General features: G+C 51.4%; 5 protein-coding genes across 5 annotated transcripts; 3 read left to right on the top strand and 2 right to left on the bottom strand.

Moving 5' to 3' along the window:
* The first annotated feature begins 1,489 nt into the window (after nucleotides 1–1,489).
* Nucleotides 1,490–3,930, top strand: K489DRAFT_377280 (putative MFS siderophore transporter MirB-like protein). The gene is made up of 3 exons (XM_033604116.1): nucleotides 1,490–1,922; nucleotides 1,978–2,591; nucleotides 2,642–3,930. Exons 1-3 carry the CDS (start codon nucleotides 1,684–1,686, stop codon nucleotides 3,571–3,573), a joined length of 1,785 nt encoding a protein of 594 aa, XP_033463874.1. The 5' UTR covers nucleotides 1,490–1,683; the 3' UTR covers nucleotides 3,574–3,930.
* Nucleotides 3,931–4,928: 998 nt separating this feature from the next.
* On the top strand, nucleotides 4,929–6,710 carry K489DRAFT_399064 (4-coumarate-CoA ligase; the record flags this gene model as incomplete). Its single annotated transcript, XM_033606950.1, has 1 exon — nucleotides 4,929–6,710. The coding sequence occupies one exon, from the start codon at nucleotides 4,929–4,931 to the stop codon at nucleotides 6,708–6,710; it is 1,782 nt and encodes a 593-aa protein (XP_033463875.1).
* On the bottom strand, nucleotides 6,574–8,697 carry K489DRAFT_377281 (uncharacterized protein). Its single transcript, XM_033604117.1, has 2 exons — nucleotides 7,698–8,697; nucleotides 6,574–7,634 (listed from the first exon to the last, which is right to left on the bottom strand). Exons 1-2 carry the CDS (start codon nucleotides 8,465–8,467, stop codon nucleotides 7,031–7,033), a joined length of 1,374 nt encoding a protein of 457 aa, XP_033463876.1. The 5' UTR covers nucleotides 8,468–8,697; the 3' UTR covers nucleotides 6,574–7,030.
* A 673-nt stretch (nucleotides 8,698–9,370) lies between these two features.
* On the top strand, nucleotides 9,371–15,853 carry K489DRAFT_377282 (uncharacterized protein). Its single transcript, XM_033604118.1, has 3 exons — nucleotides 9,371–9,819; nucleotides 9,871–10,594; nucleotides 10,650–15,853. The coding sequence occupies exons 1-3, from the start codon at nucleotides 9,508–9,510 to the stop codon at nucleotides 15,779–15,781; spliced, it is 6,168 nt and encodes a 2,055-aa protein (XP_033463877.1). The 5' UTR covers nucleotides 9,371–9,507; the 3' UTR covers nucleotides 15,782–15,853.
* On the bottom strand, nucleotides 15,835–16,905 carry K489DRAFT_429143 (putative siderophore biosynthesis lipase/esterase; the record flags this gene model as incomplete). The annotated part of the gene is made up of 2 exons (XM_033608362.1): nucleotides 15,835–16,791; nucleotides 16,855–16,905. 2 exons carry the CDS (start codon nucleotides 16,903–16,905, stop codon nucleotides 15,835–15,837), a joined length of 1,008 nt encoding a protein of 335 aa, XP_033463878.1.
* Nucleotides 16,906–17,196: the final 291 nt, after the last annotated feature.

Genomic DNA, 17,196 nt, shown 5'->3' on the forward strand with positions numbered 1-17,196 from the left:
ACTGGATTCACATGAAAACTTATGGAATCGCCCAAATCGCTCGTTTTAAAAGGCATCTTTTCAACCCAAATTTCGCCGTCACCCTTGATACTAAGAGAGACTCCACATTCCGGATCGAGAGAAGATCCTTCGAGCATATCAGGTTTGAATATGTTGATGCATTTTACCAGGATCTGGCACGTTGTGCACGTATTGGAAATCAGTCCTCGAGCCCAGGCTTCGTGTGTCAGGTCCTCGCTGAGCTGACGACTCTCTCGAAGGTTGAGACAGAATGAACAGGACGATGATGAATCATTCATGATAGCAACACCGAAGCGCTTGTAGGCTACGCGAAAACAGTCGAGATAAGGCTGATATTAGTTGTTTGGAAGTTTCAACAACCCCTTGTTGGCTGATAAAAAGGCGGTACCGTACGACTCGTCGTGTGGGAGTCCTCAGGCCGGCGCGATATTGAACGGATTGCAAGGGCGCTACGTTCTCCGACATTGATTGGCGACAGGTCCGGCTCTTGTTCGACGAACCACTGAATTGCGTCGTGCTGTTTATGTCCAAAGTAGATTTTGCGTGATAGATGCGTGTATTTATGGTTATCGTTCAAGAAAACGCATAATACATGTGTGCTGTGATTATTTGTTGATCTTGACAAAGCTGTGTTGGTGATAGCCTAGGGTTGGGGTTATGTGACCCTAATATCAGAACCATCCATGGATTCATGGATCCACAGGTTTATCCATAGTTTCATGGATCGACATCTCAAGCATCAATGAGTTCGGAAGGCATGATCAGAACCGAAATGATGCTCGCCATGGCCCACTCAAGTCTCAATATCATATATTCACGATCTCATGATAGCCATACTGCGCGCGCCCAGTTCGACGAATGATCGAACCCTGTTGCCAGATGGACTTGAAATACTCCGCAAGCGGTCTTGTGTGCATGCCTCAAATCGGTATTACGATTTTTTGTTCGCAGTTCGCAAATGTGTTGACGTCTGCAGAGCGCTGAATGAAATTGGTGCAGACCATACGGGTGGCCCAGAATTGTCTTAGCCGACTGTTGCGTACGAAACCCGAGTGGTCTGGCAAGGCTCTGATCCGAGAAGAGGCATGGCGTCAGTCAACGAGGAAATATCGCGTCGAGGGCACCAAGCAGACCGCGCGCAGCATCGCGGCATTCCGGGCGTTCCGGCATCCTACACATTCGAAGGCTCGTTTAATCCCCATGTGGGATCATGAGACGATGAGCGCCTCGAATTTGGTTAATGCTCTCCCGTGTGCGTCGCAGGGCACATGAGTCTAGCGTGGTAGAAAAGATCATCTGATAAGATGTGTGATGGTTGTCGTGGGTTATCCCAAGTCGACTCCGATCCTTGCCGGTATCGGATTGGGGCGTGCGTGGAAGCGTGCATGGAAATCCCCACAAGTTTCCCAACGCATTGTTCGGCCCTAGCTCGGAACACGACCCACCGGCATGGCTATGACCTTTTGTCGGCATGTCGTCCGTGGGATGGAAGGACGGCACAGTCGAAATGCGAGTGCCTCGACCGACGCCACTTTCAGACCCTGCGCAAACTCATGTCCATATCATTACGCTTTATATGGGAAGCAATGTGTGCATTATTGAGCTGGCGAGAGCTGCCATAGTCGCCTCGATCATTCTTCACTTTTTCTCTGCACGACCAATATGCCAACCTGGCGTACGCAAACTCGACGGAGTTCGAACTCCGATCCGAAGTCGAACACCGATAGCAACGATGTCCCGGTCACTGCTGAGACATTGACCAACGAGAAAGTACCAGAGTCTGTCGTTCGCGAGGCAGAATCTGCTGTGCTTCCGAACGAAGAGGCTCAACGAGGTGTCCAACAGGCTGAAGCCATCACCTTGACATGGACAAAGAAGTCTTTAGGCGCAGCATACACACTGTGAGTCCTCCTGACGATTGATATGTGAGCGCCTGGAACTAACCAAATGATGTAGCATGTGGTTGTTGTATCTTGTTAACGCATTCCAAGCCTCCATCACCAGCAATCTGTCGGCGTACATCACCAGCGACTTCGCCGCGCACTCCTTGATTCCTGTCATCGCCGTCGTCTCCAGTGTCATGGGCGCTGCGACTTACATGCCTTTGGCAAAAGTCCTGAACCTGTTCGACCGTTCGATCGGATTCATCGCCATGGTCGCTCTCGCAACGCTCGGCTTGATCTTGAGTGCGGTATGCACCAATATCGAGACCTATTGCGCTGCGCAAGTCTTCTACAGCATTGGTTTCACGGGCATGATCTTCAGCATCGACGTCATCACCGCCGATACGTCGTCTCTTCGCGATCGAGGCCTGGCATATGCTTTCACCAGCTCACCATACATCATCTCGACCTTCGCCGGACCGAACATGTCGCAGGGCTTCTACGATCTTAATTGGCGATGGGGATATGGCGCTTTCTGCATCATCCTGCCTGCCGTTGCATTGCCGATGTTTCTACTCCTGAGATATAACCGCAACTTGGCGGCAAAGGCTGGAATCTTGCCCAAGAAGGAGACAAGTGGGCGGTCGTTCGTACAAAGCGTCCAGCACTACGTTGTCGAGTTTGATGGTAAGATCCACTTTGTGCAACAGATGAAGATCCCACTAACCGCAGTATAGTTCTGGGCACATTCCTGCTTGCAGCGGGTCTCGTCTTGTCTTTGCTTCCATTCACCATCGCCGGAGCCGCCGCAGATGGCTGGCGTGAGAGCTACATCATTGCCATGCTTGTTCTTGGTTTCGTAGCACTGGGCGTCTTCTTCTTGGTCGAACGATATGTGGCAAAAGTGCCGTTCCTGGACTGGAAGGTTTTGACCTCGCGCACGGTTCTGGGTACCTGCTTGCTCAGCGTTACCTACCAGATAGCGTACTACTGCTGGAACGGCTACTACACCAGCTACTTGCAAGTTGTCTACGGCGTCAGCATCACTACCGCCGGTTACATCAATAGCATCTTCGATGCGGTCTCAGGCGTCTGGCTTTTCGTCGTCGGCATTCTCATCCGCAAGACCGGCCGCTTCCGGTGGCTCCTGTATTTTGCAGTCCCGCTCTACCTGCTTGGAGAAGGACTCATGATCTACTTCCGCAACCCATCGGTATCTGTCGGTTACAACATCATGTGCCAGATCTTCCTTGCCTTTGCAGGAGGCGTGATGATTATCGTCATGCAAGTCGCCGTCACTGCATCAGCCGATCACAACAACGTCGCAGCAGTCCTTGCATTCCTCGGTGTTTTCGGAAACATCGGTCGTGCGATCGGTAGCAGTATCTCCGGAGCCATTTGGACCCATACTCTGCCTGACGCTCTTCAACGCCTCCTACCGGAGTCCGTCAATGCAGATTGGGCAGTCATCTACGAAAATCTCGAAGTGCAGCTCAGCTACGACCTTGGATCCCCCGAGCGCGATGCCATCAGTGCCGCTTACGCCTATGCACAGGAACGAATGCTGATTGCTGGTACCGCAATCATGGCGCTGGCGATAATCTGGGTTGCTGTAATCAGGGACATCAAGCTCACCAAAGAAGTGCAGAATAAGGGTGTCTTGTTCTAGACAACACGAGTGAAGGTCACAGCAAGTTTTATTTTTTTCACGCGTGCTGTAATTACTTCCCATCCTTAGTATCTCGCGTGCTACCTGACTATATACCAAGCAATTACGAAAGGACTTCAATCGTCTGAAGGATTTCTTCACAACAAGTGAAGACGCGAGGCATGGGATTTCCCCTTATCTGTATCGTCGCCCTACCGATTTGCTGTACGCGAGTCGCGCAGACAAGAGTGCGCTCTGCTCAGTAGACGATCGACCGAGAATGATCAGGTTTGCTACGTTCAAGACAGGCCTGTGTCGAAAATAATGATACGTTCCAAGAGATCGATAGCCCTCGAGCGAGTCTTGATTATCTAGGCGGTCGATGTTTCCAATGAGTAATTTGCGGTCATCATGAACACTGCTGAGTGATATGCCATCATTGTTATCACTACTGAGTGACCAGCTCTCTGTGGAAGTGTTATACTTGCACGCGATTCGGTCGAGTCCCGCACGTCAATCTCGAATTGTGACGTTCTTACTGCGCGCGAAGTTCTGACCGATATCGGACCTCTCTCGAATGACACCACCTGACCCGAATTCCCGAAACAAGCGAGGAGGATCCGGATGGTATGAACACATGATGCCACAGAGTATCCGGGAGCATTCCGCCTTCGTCTGATTGCAAGCTCCCAAGGTAAGATCCGTCCGAGCTTATTGCGCTATTATCTGATTAGATGACAGATAAGATGAGATTTTTGACATCGCGTGGGGTGATTCGACTCTGTGGCGCGGCATGCGGTCCAATTAGAGTTTATCAATCAGATAATCTCGTGCCTTCCTGGTCACACCATTGTTGGTGGCGTTCGAGCAACCTGGTAGCGTACTCGCTAGCTATGTTGGCGAAAACTTGCTCCGGGCTACACAAAGGAAAGCTTCCTTTCTGTATGAAGCCTGCTTGGTCGTTATGATGTTGCTTCAACCCACGTGAAGCCAAGCGAGGTAGCTGGGTTGTTTCCAAGACGATCAAGCCTCGATTCCCACTTTTGGCGCCTTGTCCGGATCCCTGCTCCACGTTGCCTGCACGCAGCCTGGCCCCTACTCACACCATCTCGGAGACCCTTGTATCAGCTGGGTGCGCCGCGAGAGTCTGACAAGGGTTCAGACCGGCGTAGCGAAAGCGAGCTCGCCGCCTGACCGACAGCTGCAGGCTTTGCTGAGGCGATGAAATGGCTGCCTTGTTCGCGGGCGGATACTGCAGAGTTGTGTCCGGCGTCGGACTTCTGTCATGGCTGAGTGGACGATGGTCATAATGAGCGTATGACACTGGAAGCAGCACAGCTTTGCTACGGCTAGAGTCAAGTGTTAGAACAGCGAGGATGTCGACCATCACCGGGCCCGCTAACGACGCTGACACGCAGAGCGTCACATACTCTTTGTTTCATGGGCCGAATGACACTCCCTTGATTGACCAGAACCTTGCGACATTCCTAGACACTCAATGCCTCGAATTCGGCAATCGTGAAGCCATCGTTACGCCCTGGAATCAAACAAGATGGACATACAATGATCTCCGCGAACACAGCGTCTACCTCGCGCGTTATATCTTGTCCGAAGATATCAAGCCTGGCGACAGAGTTGGAATCCTTGCCGGAAATCGTGTCGAATATGCATCGGTGTTTTTTGCATGTATGAGAATTGGCGCCATTCTGGTGATTTTGAACAACACGTACACGAAACAAGAAGTCGAATATGCCCTCTCATATACTGGTGAGTGTAGTCTGTTTAGAATGATCGATTGTTTGGTGAAGCTCACATTTGCAGAATGCAAAATTCTCTTCACAACTCCGCGAATAGGGCGAACGGACAACACGGCTATGGTACAAACCTTCGCACGTGGATCCAAAAGTCTCCCATCTCTGCAGCGCATCATTCTGCTTTCCGGAAGACTTGATGGTCTGGGAGACTATCAGACAGCAGTTCGCATCGGAAAAGGACTCCCGAGTCACGGCGTAGAAAACATTCAAGCGTCAATCAGTCCTTTCGACCCCTGTAATCTGCAATTGACCAGCGGGTCCACCGGACATCCAAAAGTCTCTACCCTTCATCATTATGGCCTGTTGAATAACGCTCGATTCATCGGAGACCGCATGGCTCTCACGCCGATCGATGTACTTTGCTGTCCCCCGCCTCTGTTCCATTGCTTCGGACTCGTCCTTGGCCTTCTCGCAACCATTACGCACGGATCCAAGATTGTCTATCCTGCCGAGATCTTCGATGGACCCGCAACGCTTCGCGCAATCACAGAGGAGAGATGTACAGCTGTCCACGGCGTCCCGGCCATGTTCGACACTTTGTTCAGCCTGCCACGTCCTCGGAATTTCGACTGCAGCGCTCTTCGCACCGGCATAATTGCAGGTGCGCCTGTACCTCGCCATCTCATGGAACTACTTGTCAACGACTTTGGCATGGATGAGTTCACCAGCAGCTACGGTCTCACTGAGGCGTCACCAACGTGCTTCAATGCTTTCGTCACCGACTCGATCGCCCGCCGTCTGACAACGGTTGGCATGCTCATGCCGCACGCTTCTGCGAAAGTCATTGATCGTCATGGTCGGATTGTACCCGTCGGAGTTCGTGGCGAGCTTTGCATTGCCGGATATCAATTGCAGCATGGCTATTGGGATAATCCCGAGAAGACTGTGGAATGCATGATTGCGGATGATGATGGGACACTGTGGCTACACACCGGAGATGAAGCCGTCATGGATGCTCAGGGTTACTGCACCATCACTGGACGCTTCAAGGATATCATCATTCGAGGTGGTGAGAATATATACCCGCTCGAAATTGAGGAACGCTTGGTCGCCCATGATGCTGTCGATCGCGCGGTTGTAGTCGGCGTGCCTGACAGCCGGTACGGAGAACAAGTCGCAGCATTTATGATGCGTCGACATGGTGCTGAACGGCCTAATCTACATGCACTCCAGAGCTGGATCAGACAGACTCTCGGCCGACACAAGGTTCCTGTCTTCATCTTCTGGCTGGGTGAGGATGGTGTGCCGGAGGAGGTCCCGATCACGGGCAGTGGCAAAGTGAAGAAATTTGCGCTGCGCGATCTTGCTTCTAAGATTATTGAACAGCGCTCAGCCAAGTTGTAGTCCTTATTCATGTCGATGTCCATGTGCTCGCTGTGTTACGCGCAAAACATTCTGTTAGCTCTGGAATATATCTTGGTGATATCACAATGGCTACGTTGCCTCAGGTCTCACGCAACTAAATAAATGAAGGCACAAGATACGTAATTAATGGCAGGAATGAATACACTGCTCAATTGATACGAGACGAAATTGTTGACACCAAGATCTCCAGAATACTGCGATTGTTTCGCTGTGCCGTTTCTCTCATCACAAACAAATGGCAAGCCGCTATCTACTCCAAATGCGCATGGCATGACTCTGCAAATCCGGCTGCGAGCTTCTCACAACCGAGACTGTGTCTCAGCCTCGCTCGCATCTGATGCTTCGAATTTCCTCGTGATACTTGATACCGCCCTGTGAGCCGAAGCGGCAAGAATAGAGAGATCATCTCTGCGCATATTCTGGGAGGCAAGAGAGCCCAACATCCACAGTCCGGAGCCCGACGAGAACGTGTTCCTATGGAAGTTCACATTGTATTCAGAGTCGACGGTCAAAGTCTGCTTCTCGAGCAGCGGACGTATGGGCGCAAGAATTTTAGGTCCTTGGCGAGCGTCCCGATAGACCTCGGTGAGCAAGAAATCGAAAGGTCCAAGCGGAGTCTGCGCCTCGCCGGTTCTGACGTCAACGCTGTGAAGAAGAACGCCTTGGGCCGTCTTCGATGCTCGGATGATTTGGCTGAAAGGATGAAGCATGAAGCGATGCTGCGAGGCATCATTGCTTCGTACGTGCTGTAGATACAGAGTCGCGTACAAACTCTCGAGGGTCTCGAGGTTGACTGTCGGGAAAACTGAAGCTACTGTCGTTGCGAGCATTTGCTGGCGAATCTCAGGTGGAAGCTTCTTGTATGGGTTGCGAAGTCCATCTCCATCGATCAAGGCTTGTACACTGGAGGTATGAGTCAGCGCGGTATCGCCAGCGCGATGAATCATCGTATATTGTGTGACTTACAAAGGAGTACTGTCTTCGACTCGTAAGGCTGAGCCTGGAAAGATCATGCAAGCCCGATTATCTCCCTGCCCGGAGACGATTTCTTGGAAGCATTCAACAGCTTGCTGACTTGATCCAAGTACAGCAATGTTGAGTGGTCGCTGAGTTTGCTCGATGGCCTTCTGAGATTTCTCGAATTGATGCATAAGAAGCACATTTTCGCGCAAGCTCGCGCCTTGCATTATGCTTGATATTGACTTCGGTGCTCTCGTAGTTACCATGAGTTTCTGTGTTTGAAGTAACTCAATGCGGCCAGTGCTGTTATCACGGACCCTCAACTCCCATGAGTCGAAGGACTTAGTGGAGTTCGATCGGATCGGGTTCACAGTGATTGCCTCGGATTGAAAAGAGACCCATCCAAGAGCTTGTATTTTCTTGGCTGCCCATCGGAGATAGTTTTCTAGTAGAACTCGAGACGGCTTCATCTGCGACACGTTCGTGAAGCCGATAAGAAGCCGAGATTCATGAAGATAGTTGATGAATGTGAATTCTGATTTTGGGTTTTGCAGTGTGATGAGATCCTTTAGGAACAGCGATCCAGCATGATCCTCAGTATTGTGGAAGCCAAGTCCGGCTTTGAATCCAGCATTGCGATCGATAAAGAGGATTTTGTGTTGTGTCTTGCGATCTGCGAGCGACACAGCTAGAGCGAGTCCCTCGATTGAGAAGCCCACGCAGATGATATCGTAGTTCGCAGACGACCTTTCGGAACCCTCTGTTGGGAGAGACATATTGAACGAATGTGAGAGCGTTGCGGGTGCTCTGAGAAGCGTACTAGAAGATAGAACAACGGCTGTCTGTCTTTTGGAGCTCAGATGATCTGCTCAATCTGCAGGTATTGCTTTGTCTGTGACGAACGAATTGGTCTCCAGTCTGGAACAATCAGCTCCGGCACTTCAAAACATCGATGTAAGCACTACTCAATTTTCAAGGGCCGGTCCCATGTCGGCGATGATTTCTAGTGTACTGGACATAATGCATGAAAAGGTCGATTCATCCCACGCAGAAGCTGCCACCAGGATGCACGTGGCGCATGTACCGCTGTTACGCATATGGACCCTCAAGCGAGACGTTCCTCTACTGCTACCATGCTGTCCTGGACCGGTTTGCAACGTAATACGTACATCTGGTGGTGAGCGCTATCTAAGCCTTGTTTGGTGGAGCTAAACTATTCTATGGCCCTCGCGTTCTGGCTCATTCAAGATCTCTTAGTTGTATAGCACTAAATTGATGAATTCACTAAGCGAGCGGTCTCATCGCGTCGGGTTTTGTGGCTTGAGCCCTGCAGATTTGGTATGGGATTCGACACGCCATTTTGAAATGCCATTTGGGCGAAACTGGACGACAACTATTCGCCGATGTCGGTGCTCCCCCACTTTGAGCCCACCTTGTGGTTGAACGCGCAGTCTACGTGGGCATGTCTTCGTGACAGCAGTCTAGTTTGGGTCGACTAGGCGCACGAGGCATTGACGAGTATCGCGGCCAATGTCTGAGTGCATTGATAGGCGCTCGTTTGAGATGTCTGTCCGAACATGATCCACTACGCTTAGGGTTCGACGTGACCTCCCACGGCGTCACAGGTGAATGTAGAAGGCATTATGTTTGCACGACCGTTGTGCACAATGGTTAGCGATAATAGTAGGTCGTTGGATTGCATGATTACTTCGCTCGATCTGCTTTCATTATAAGCAATCCCTCCATGCCGCCTTGTTATTAATCCATCATATCGATGCTCTGGTAATGCTACTCTAGAACCATACCACAATTCAATATGTCAACCTCACAAACAGACATCAAGATCATTCTCCAGGCATGGTTCCTTCTCAACCTGAGGCTATGCAAGTCGGAAAAATCTGAAATCGCGTGGACCTTTCGTGATGAAGCCGATCAGATCGTGTCCAGGACTACTGTCATCCTCGACATCGATTCAGTAGGCATACAGACGACGATCGACGAAGCCTTTGCAAAAGGCCTTGACTCCAGCACATCAAACATCGAGAAAGCCATCACATGTCCTCGGGATGCGAGGATATACTTGACGACGAGCGTCCTAGCTCAGCTATTCAATTCAACCGATGTCGAGGTAATTACTCTTGCTAGAAATGGACTGAGTCATCACCTGACATCACCATAGGACGAAATTACTTTCTGCGTGACATCATGTTGGAATGGCACGCGTTTAGTTTACACTGGCATTACCAGAGAAGATCGCCTTCACTCTATTGACCGCCTCTTGATAGTCTTCCAAGAACTTCTGCATCTCATCATTCTACATCCCACTCTCACAATAAAAGACTACTTGCAGCCTACAACCACAGAATTATCTCAAATATGGAAGTGGAATCGCAATGTGCCTCAGACATACTCGATGTGTATCCATGAGGAGATCGCAGATCGCGCTCGTCAGGATCCTTCCAAAGGCGCGATTGCTTCATGGGATGGCGATCTCACATATGCCGAACTAGACGACTATTCTACTTCTGTAGCAGTCAACCTTCAGCAAAAAGGTATTCAACCACACGATTTCATCGCAGTCTATTTCGAGAAATCGAAGTGGGCGGCGGTCGCAACGCTAGGAGTGATGAAAGCTGGAGCGACGTTTGTGATGATGGATCCTGCTTTGCCGCTTGCCCGGCTGCAGAATATGGTCGCACAAGTAAAGGCGAAAGCTGTCCTGACATCTCAAAGTCAACTTGATGTTTCGAACTCGTTGACAGTGCCTGAGATGACAATTTCAGCTCCATTGGTAATCGATTCAAACAAATTTGCGACCGAAAAGCAAACCGATACTCCAACCACATTGGCCAAGGTTGATCCCAAAACCTTGATGTACATTATCTTCACTTCTGGAAGCACCGGTATGTCACCCTTGAACTTTGTCAGCTGAAGATCATGCACTGACGCTCAATACAGGTACACCAAAGGGCGTCAAAATCAGCCACGAAAGCTACACAAGCAGCGCATTCCCTCGGTCACAAGCCGTCGGCTATACATCTACATCGCGAGTCCTGGACTTCGCATCATACGCCTTTGATGTATCAATCGACAGCATGTTCCTGACCTTTATGCGTGGCGGAACGCTCTGCATTCCCTCTGACGAGGATCGCATGAATGACATCAACAAAGTCATTCGTGAGATGCGCGTCAACTACGCAGGTCTCACGCCGACCGTAGCTCGCGTGCTGGATGAAAACCTCATCGCCTCGCTAGATGCCCTCGGATTAGGAGGAGAAGCGGTCTCTGCACGGGATGTGGCGCGTTGGGGCAAGTTGACCCGGATCGTCATTGGCTATGGTCCTTGTGAGACGACGATTGGATGTACGATCAATGCCTCTGCTGCATCTGGACGGAATTATGTCTCCATGGGAGCGGGTAATGGTGCCTGCATTTGGATTGTAGATCCCGAAGATCCCAATCTATTGCTCTGTCCCGGAGCCAGCGGCGAGATCCTTGTTGAAGGACCGATCGTCGGACAAGGGTATCTCAACGACCTGGAGAAAACTCAAACCGCCTTTATAGAAGACCCACACTGGCTGATCGCCGGCTATGGATCACACCCGGGCAGACGCGGTCGAATGTACAAGACGGGCGACTTGGGACGCTACGATCCATCGGGCAACGGCGAGGTCATCTTCGCAGGCCGCAAGGACGCACAGCAGGTCAAGCTCCGCGGGCAGCGAGTGGAGCTCGGCGAGATCGAATGCCAAATTCTCGAGAGGTTGCCATCCGACACCAGAGTTGTGGTCGAGGTTATCTCGCCGACTGAGGCACCTGCCTTCCTGGTAGCCTTTGTGGCGCACATGTCGCGTGAGGCTGTCGACCTGGTGCCTCTCGAAATCGTCAAGCCGAGGGAGTCGCTGCAATCTGTGTTGGCGAAGATCAACGAGGAGCTTGCAAAGGTTCTGCCGAGGTACATGGTGCCAAACACCTTTGTATGCGTGAACAGAATCCCAACGTTGATCTCCGGGAAGATTGACAGAAGATCTTTGAAAGCTTTCGGCACCAGCATCGATCTTCGAGCCCTGGACAAGAATGATGATTTGGAACCCGATTCACATGAGAATCCAGCTGAATGGGTAATTCGGCGAATATGGGCTGATCTCCTGCAAATCAATGAAGAGGCAATTTGCAGAGACTCGAACTTCTTCGCTCTCGGAGGTGACTCGGTCCAAGCAATGAAAGCAGTCGCCACAAGCAGATCAGGAGGTGTGAGAATAAGCGTCGCCGATATGTTCCGATATCCAGTATTGGCAGATCTCTGTGCCAGTGTGAACGCACAGGCCAAGGATAAGCCTCAAGACATCCCACCCTTTTCGATGATCCCCGGAGTTGTGGAAAAAGTCCGAGCAACAGCGGCGTCGCTTTGTGGCGTGCAGATCAGCAGTGTCATCGATGTTTACCCTTGCACGCCGACTCAGGAATCACTCTTCACATTCTCGGTCAAATCAGACGTTCCATATATCGCCCAGCGAGTGGCGAAGATCGCGGCGGACATGGACCTTGCGACTTTCAAAGCTGCCTGGTCGACTGTTGTTGCAGCAACGCCTATCCTCCGTACACGAGTTTGTCAGGTGCTAGAGGGTGGCCTTCAACAGGTCTTGCTTGACGATGAAATTGTGTGGAAAGAGTCCACCAATCTTGCGCGATATCTCGAGGAGGATAAGCTGGACATCATGGGTCTTGGAAGGCGTCTAGCTCGATACGCGATTATTCAGGAAAATGACGGTGCACGATGTATCGTATGGACTATCCACCACGTGGCGTACGATGGTTTCAGCGAGCCGTTGATCCTCGACTCGGTAGCCAAAGTTTTGGATGGCCACGCGCTCACCCACCGTGCGTCGATGAAAGATTTCGTGCACCACCTCAATGGTATCAACGGAAAGACCGCAGCGGATTATTGGCGCGCAGAGCTCCATGGCGCCGACGGTCCACAATTTCCCGAGCTACCCTTCCGAGATTATACACCGGCGGCAGATAGTAGAGCCCAGCACCACGTTCGGATTGAGCTTCCGAAAGGATGCAAGTACACCATGGCAAGCCTCATTCGCGGCGCATGGGCCTTGGTAGCATCGAAACACATTGACTCAAACGATATCGTATTCGGAGAAACGTTGATCGGCCGCGACATCTCCCTCCCTGGTGCAGATGAAATACTCGGTCCAATGATCGCGACAGTCCCGATTCGCATTCGCCTCAACATGTCCGATTCTGTGGAGGTGCTTCTCCGGAAAATTCAAGCTTCTACAGCAGATAGGTCAGCACACCAGCATTTGGGCATGCAGAATATCCGCAAAGTCAGCGAATATGCGCAACGAGCATGTGAGACGGGGACCGGCCTCATCATCCAACCAGAAAGTCCCGGCTCGACGATTGCCCTTGGTTTTGAGGCGAAGGATCCGGCCGAAGAAGCTCTAAATTTCAACCCATATGCTCTGATGATTGCAATTGGTTTGAACGAAACGGGCTTTGTCGCCCGCGCCAGCTTTGATAGCAATGTCATCAAAGGCGAGCGCATGCAGAGGATGCTTGGGCAACTTGAGGCTGTATGTCTCGCATTCGTCGCGAATCCCAACTCAGTGCTATCGAACATCGCTACTTTGTCCGCAGCTGAGCTCGATGAGATCTGGAATCAGCGATTGTCCTCGCCGCTGCGCCTTGACTCAATATCTGGCAGACTGCGTGCCGAAAAAACCATCGCGGCGACCTCTTCATACCCGGCTGTAGCAGTACCATGGGTCTGCGATGCATGTAATTCGCATGTCCTGGCGCCATTTGATTGTATCGGAGAGCTTTGGCTGGAAGGTGACTCGCTGCCAGGCGAAGGTATTATTGACCCAGTCTGGCTTTTGGGGGGCTCCTCCGCGACAAAGGGGAGATCGGGGACAATTCATAACACGGGAGATCTCGTTACACTTCGAGCAAGTGGAGAGATTATATTCGTCAGACGGAAGGAGGATCTGCAAGTTGTGCAAGGACATCTCGTTGATATGACGGAGCTTGAGTTGCAGATCAACAAATATCTCGGTGCCAGCGGCATTGCGATGCTTGCCGTTGTCCGAAATGGGTCTCTCGATGCACAAAATCAAGAAGAAGAGATCATCGGGCTCGTCGAGTGCGCTTCATCAGACAAGCCCGAAATTAAGCTCCTCAACAGCACCTCCATTGTGCAAGGCCAGAACAAGGATGGCTTCGAAGTCATCGTGTCCGACAAAGTCCCTGCAACAGTGATCGAAGGTCTCTCCGCCTTCATCCGCTTTGCAAGGCAGAGCTTTCCCTCCTACATGATTCCCACAGCATGGATTCCCATCAACGAACAGTCAGCTTCCATTCGACATTCGTCACGAAGCGCAATCGGCCAAATCGCGTCCTCGATCCCCAAGGATTTACTCGCCGCGCTGCGAGAAGGATACGAGCAGGCGCTCGTGACACGGACCAGCACATCGTCACAACTGACGGAAAAGGAAGATGTACTGCGCCAGGCCTGGGCAAAGCTCCTCTGCATTTCTGCCGAGAAGATCGACCTCGATGACAATTTCTTCCGGCTCGGTGGAGACTCTGTCCTCGCGATGAAACTCGTCCAGGGGCTCCGAAGTTCGGGATTTATTCTTTCGGTTGGTGATGTCTTTCGATATATGCGCTTGCGTCGCGCGGCCAAGGCGATGAAAGTTGACGAGAAGAGGGAAGATGCGATGTTAAATTCGAAGGTTGGCTATGCAGCTTGCTGCCTGATCTCGTCGCTTGGATCGCCGGAGTTCTGTCGAGAGCTCATGGCGAAGAAGTTGGGATGCGCTGCTGAGGAGATACAGGACGTGTATCCTGCCACCTCGGCGCAGAGGCTGGATGTCGTGCATTCCAGCAATGGAAGTCGAACTTCGATACAGTACACGGTCTTAACGTTCCCGGCCGATATTATTGATGCGAATAGATTGAACCAAGCTTGGAACCAGCTTGTCAAGACGCATGACATTCTCCGAACGATTTTTCTGGAGCATGGGTCCATACTGTTGCAAGTCGTCCTCAACGATCCCACAATCCCGATCGAGCAAAGTACTTCTACAGGAGATCTTGCTGTCTCCGTTAAAGATATTTGCTATAAAGATGGCGAAGCTGCATTCAAAATGGGCTCACCTTTCGTTCGAGCGTTCCACGTGAGCGCTACCGATGGCGCGCGCAGCTTCATCGTATGCCTCTCGCATGCACTCTACGACGGTTTCTCTCTTCCGAGGCTGCTGCAGGACTTGGAGAAATTCTATCGAGAGGGCGAGAATGCAAGAGATGAAGTCGTCCCTTTTTCGACATATATCGCGTACTCACTAGACAGTGAGGTACAAGGCAAAGCGAAGATCTACTGGCGCGAGCTTCTTCGTGGTTCCGCCTTGACGGAGATTCGCGGACTTGGCTTGACCTTGAAGGATGACGGGGAGACAACCTTCATCCACCGCAGAGTCGAAAAGTGTGTGGCGCAAGACCATGTCACACCTGCAACAATGATCAGCGCAGCTTGGGCCCTGGTCCTCAGCGACCGTCTGAAAATTCCCGACGTCGTATTCGGCATGGTCACGTCCGGCCGAGGCGGCTGTTCGGAGCCAGCAGCACAAGCCATCGGTCCATCGTATCAATTAACACCCTTACGTGTAAAGGCGACCAGCACCACATCAGCTGCTGAATTGCTGAGTGCAGTGCAGGAACAAACAGCAACTTCAGCAGAGCACGATCATCTCGGCTTCCACGTGATAGCGAAAGATTGCAGTACTTGGTCCGAGGTGACGGACGTGGAGGCGTCGGTCTGCTTCGAATCTGTGGTACACCATCAGCCGCAAGCAGAAGACGTTCATACCATGGAGTTTGCTGGCGGAAGTTGTGGGCTCAGCCTACATAAGCCGGCAGGTGACGCGGCGAACCCTCTTAAAGTGGTGAGCTTCTTCGAGGACGGACATCTGCACGCAGGGTTTGTGGGATGGAAACGTGAAGAGATGGTTCTTGAAGGTCTGTTGGATTTGTTGTTTGTGAAAATCCAATACCTGATGGAGAATAACATATAGGGTTTTTGTTTTGTTGTGATCTAGGTCTCGTCATACGCAAATTGATTTTGCTCTTACAGTGTCGCTAAATATCCTGCGATTCGTCTCGTGAGGTCTTGCCGAGGCAGCTCTTCGTCTCTTCCGCTGAGGCCGTGAGATGCTCCAGGGATTACACCACTGAACTCATCGTTCCATATACGATGCTTGTCACCGCAATTAGCGGCGTGCTTCCACTTCCGCAGAAGAGCTTCTTTGTCGACATCCTCTGGATACGACCCATCTTCGCCTGAGAGAAGGACGAGCAAGGTACCGCGTAGGAGACCATTGCTTTTGACCGTGCCAAAAGTCTTGTCGAATTCCAGATCGGAACTGAACAAGTCATCCTCGGCAGGCGTAGAGGGACTGTCAGGGCTAATGAGACTGAGGAACCTGCGCCCGCTAACAGCCGTCTCGTTACCGTATCCAAGCGCTGCCGTGTGTTTCAAGGGAAGAAGGACATCGAAGTCAGATTTGTCCGAGGCCGATTTCCGTGCGAGATCAAGGAGGGTCGCAAAGGTTCTCTGTGCTTCTTCGGGTTTTTGGCGGCTTGAGCCTTCCTCGAGAACATTCCGCATGGCTTCTCGATCTGAGACCGCCGCTTGTAAAATTGCACCCTCGACAACAGGGCGGACAGAGGTTTGGCCGGCATCATCGGCGCTGTCTGCTGACGAGTAAAGATAATGTAGGACATCTTGGCTTCCGGTGCTATGGCCCATGATCGCGATTTTCCCATTTTCTTTGTGTGATTTTATGTATCGAATGCATTCCGCGATCTCGGTAACGTCTTGGCCTAAACTTTCCACGCCCCAGCCCGTATATGAGGACGAAAGAATAGGTTGGAGGAGGGACCACGAACTCTTCTCTAGCGATTTGGCCAGATCTGGAATGTACGCAGTACTACCGAGCCCATCCCCGAGTCCTCCGACGAATATGAGCGTGTTTGGCTTAGGAACGGCGCCGGTCGTGAACTCGAATGCTACTAGACCTTCGGACTAATAGTAATGTTAGGATCGCCAGTGTCTTGCTGACGCGGTGGACATAAGCGATACACGTACATACTGATGCAAGACACCGGCAAATCCTTTGGCCCAGCCGCGTGGTGACATGATTCGTGATGATAAGACTGCACCCGTGAATGTCATAATTTCGGTGGGCAGCTACCAAGTTTATCTGGGTAATTCAGGGAAAGTCGAAGTTCTTAAGCATCGAAGAGCGTGGCAAGGACGACGCGTACAGGATGTAACTTTATGCCTTTTTCGGCGGCAAGCGATACCGGCTGCCACACCTCTCACGAGGCGGTGGGGTGCGCCCAAAACACGCGCGGAATCGACATGAACATATGGGAGACGGAGCTGCACCCATTCGCGACGCTGCTGACGATACACAAACTATCTCTC

Source organism: Dissoconium aciculare (genome assembly GCF_010015565.1).
Source record: "Dissoconium aciculare CBS 342.82 unplaced genomic scaffold K489scaffold_2, whole genome shotgun sequence".
In the NCBI taxonomy this organism is placed as follows: Eukaryota; Fungi; Ascomycota; class Dothideomycetes; order Mycosphaerellales; family Dissoconiaceae; genus Dissoconium; species Dissoconium aciculare.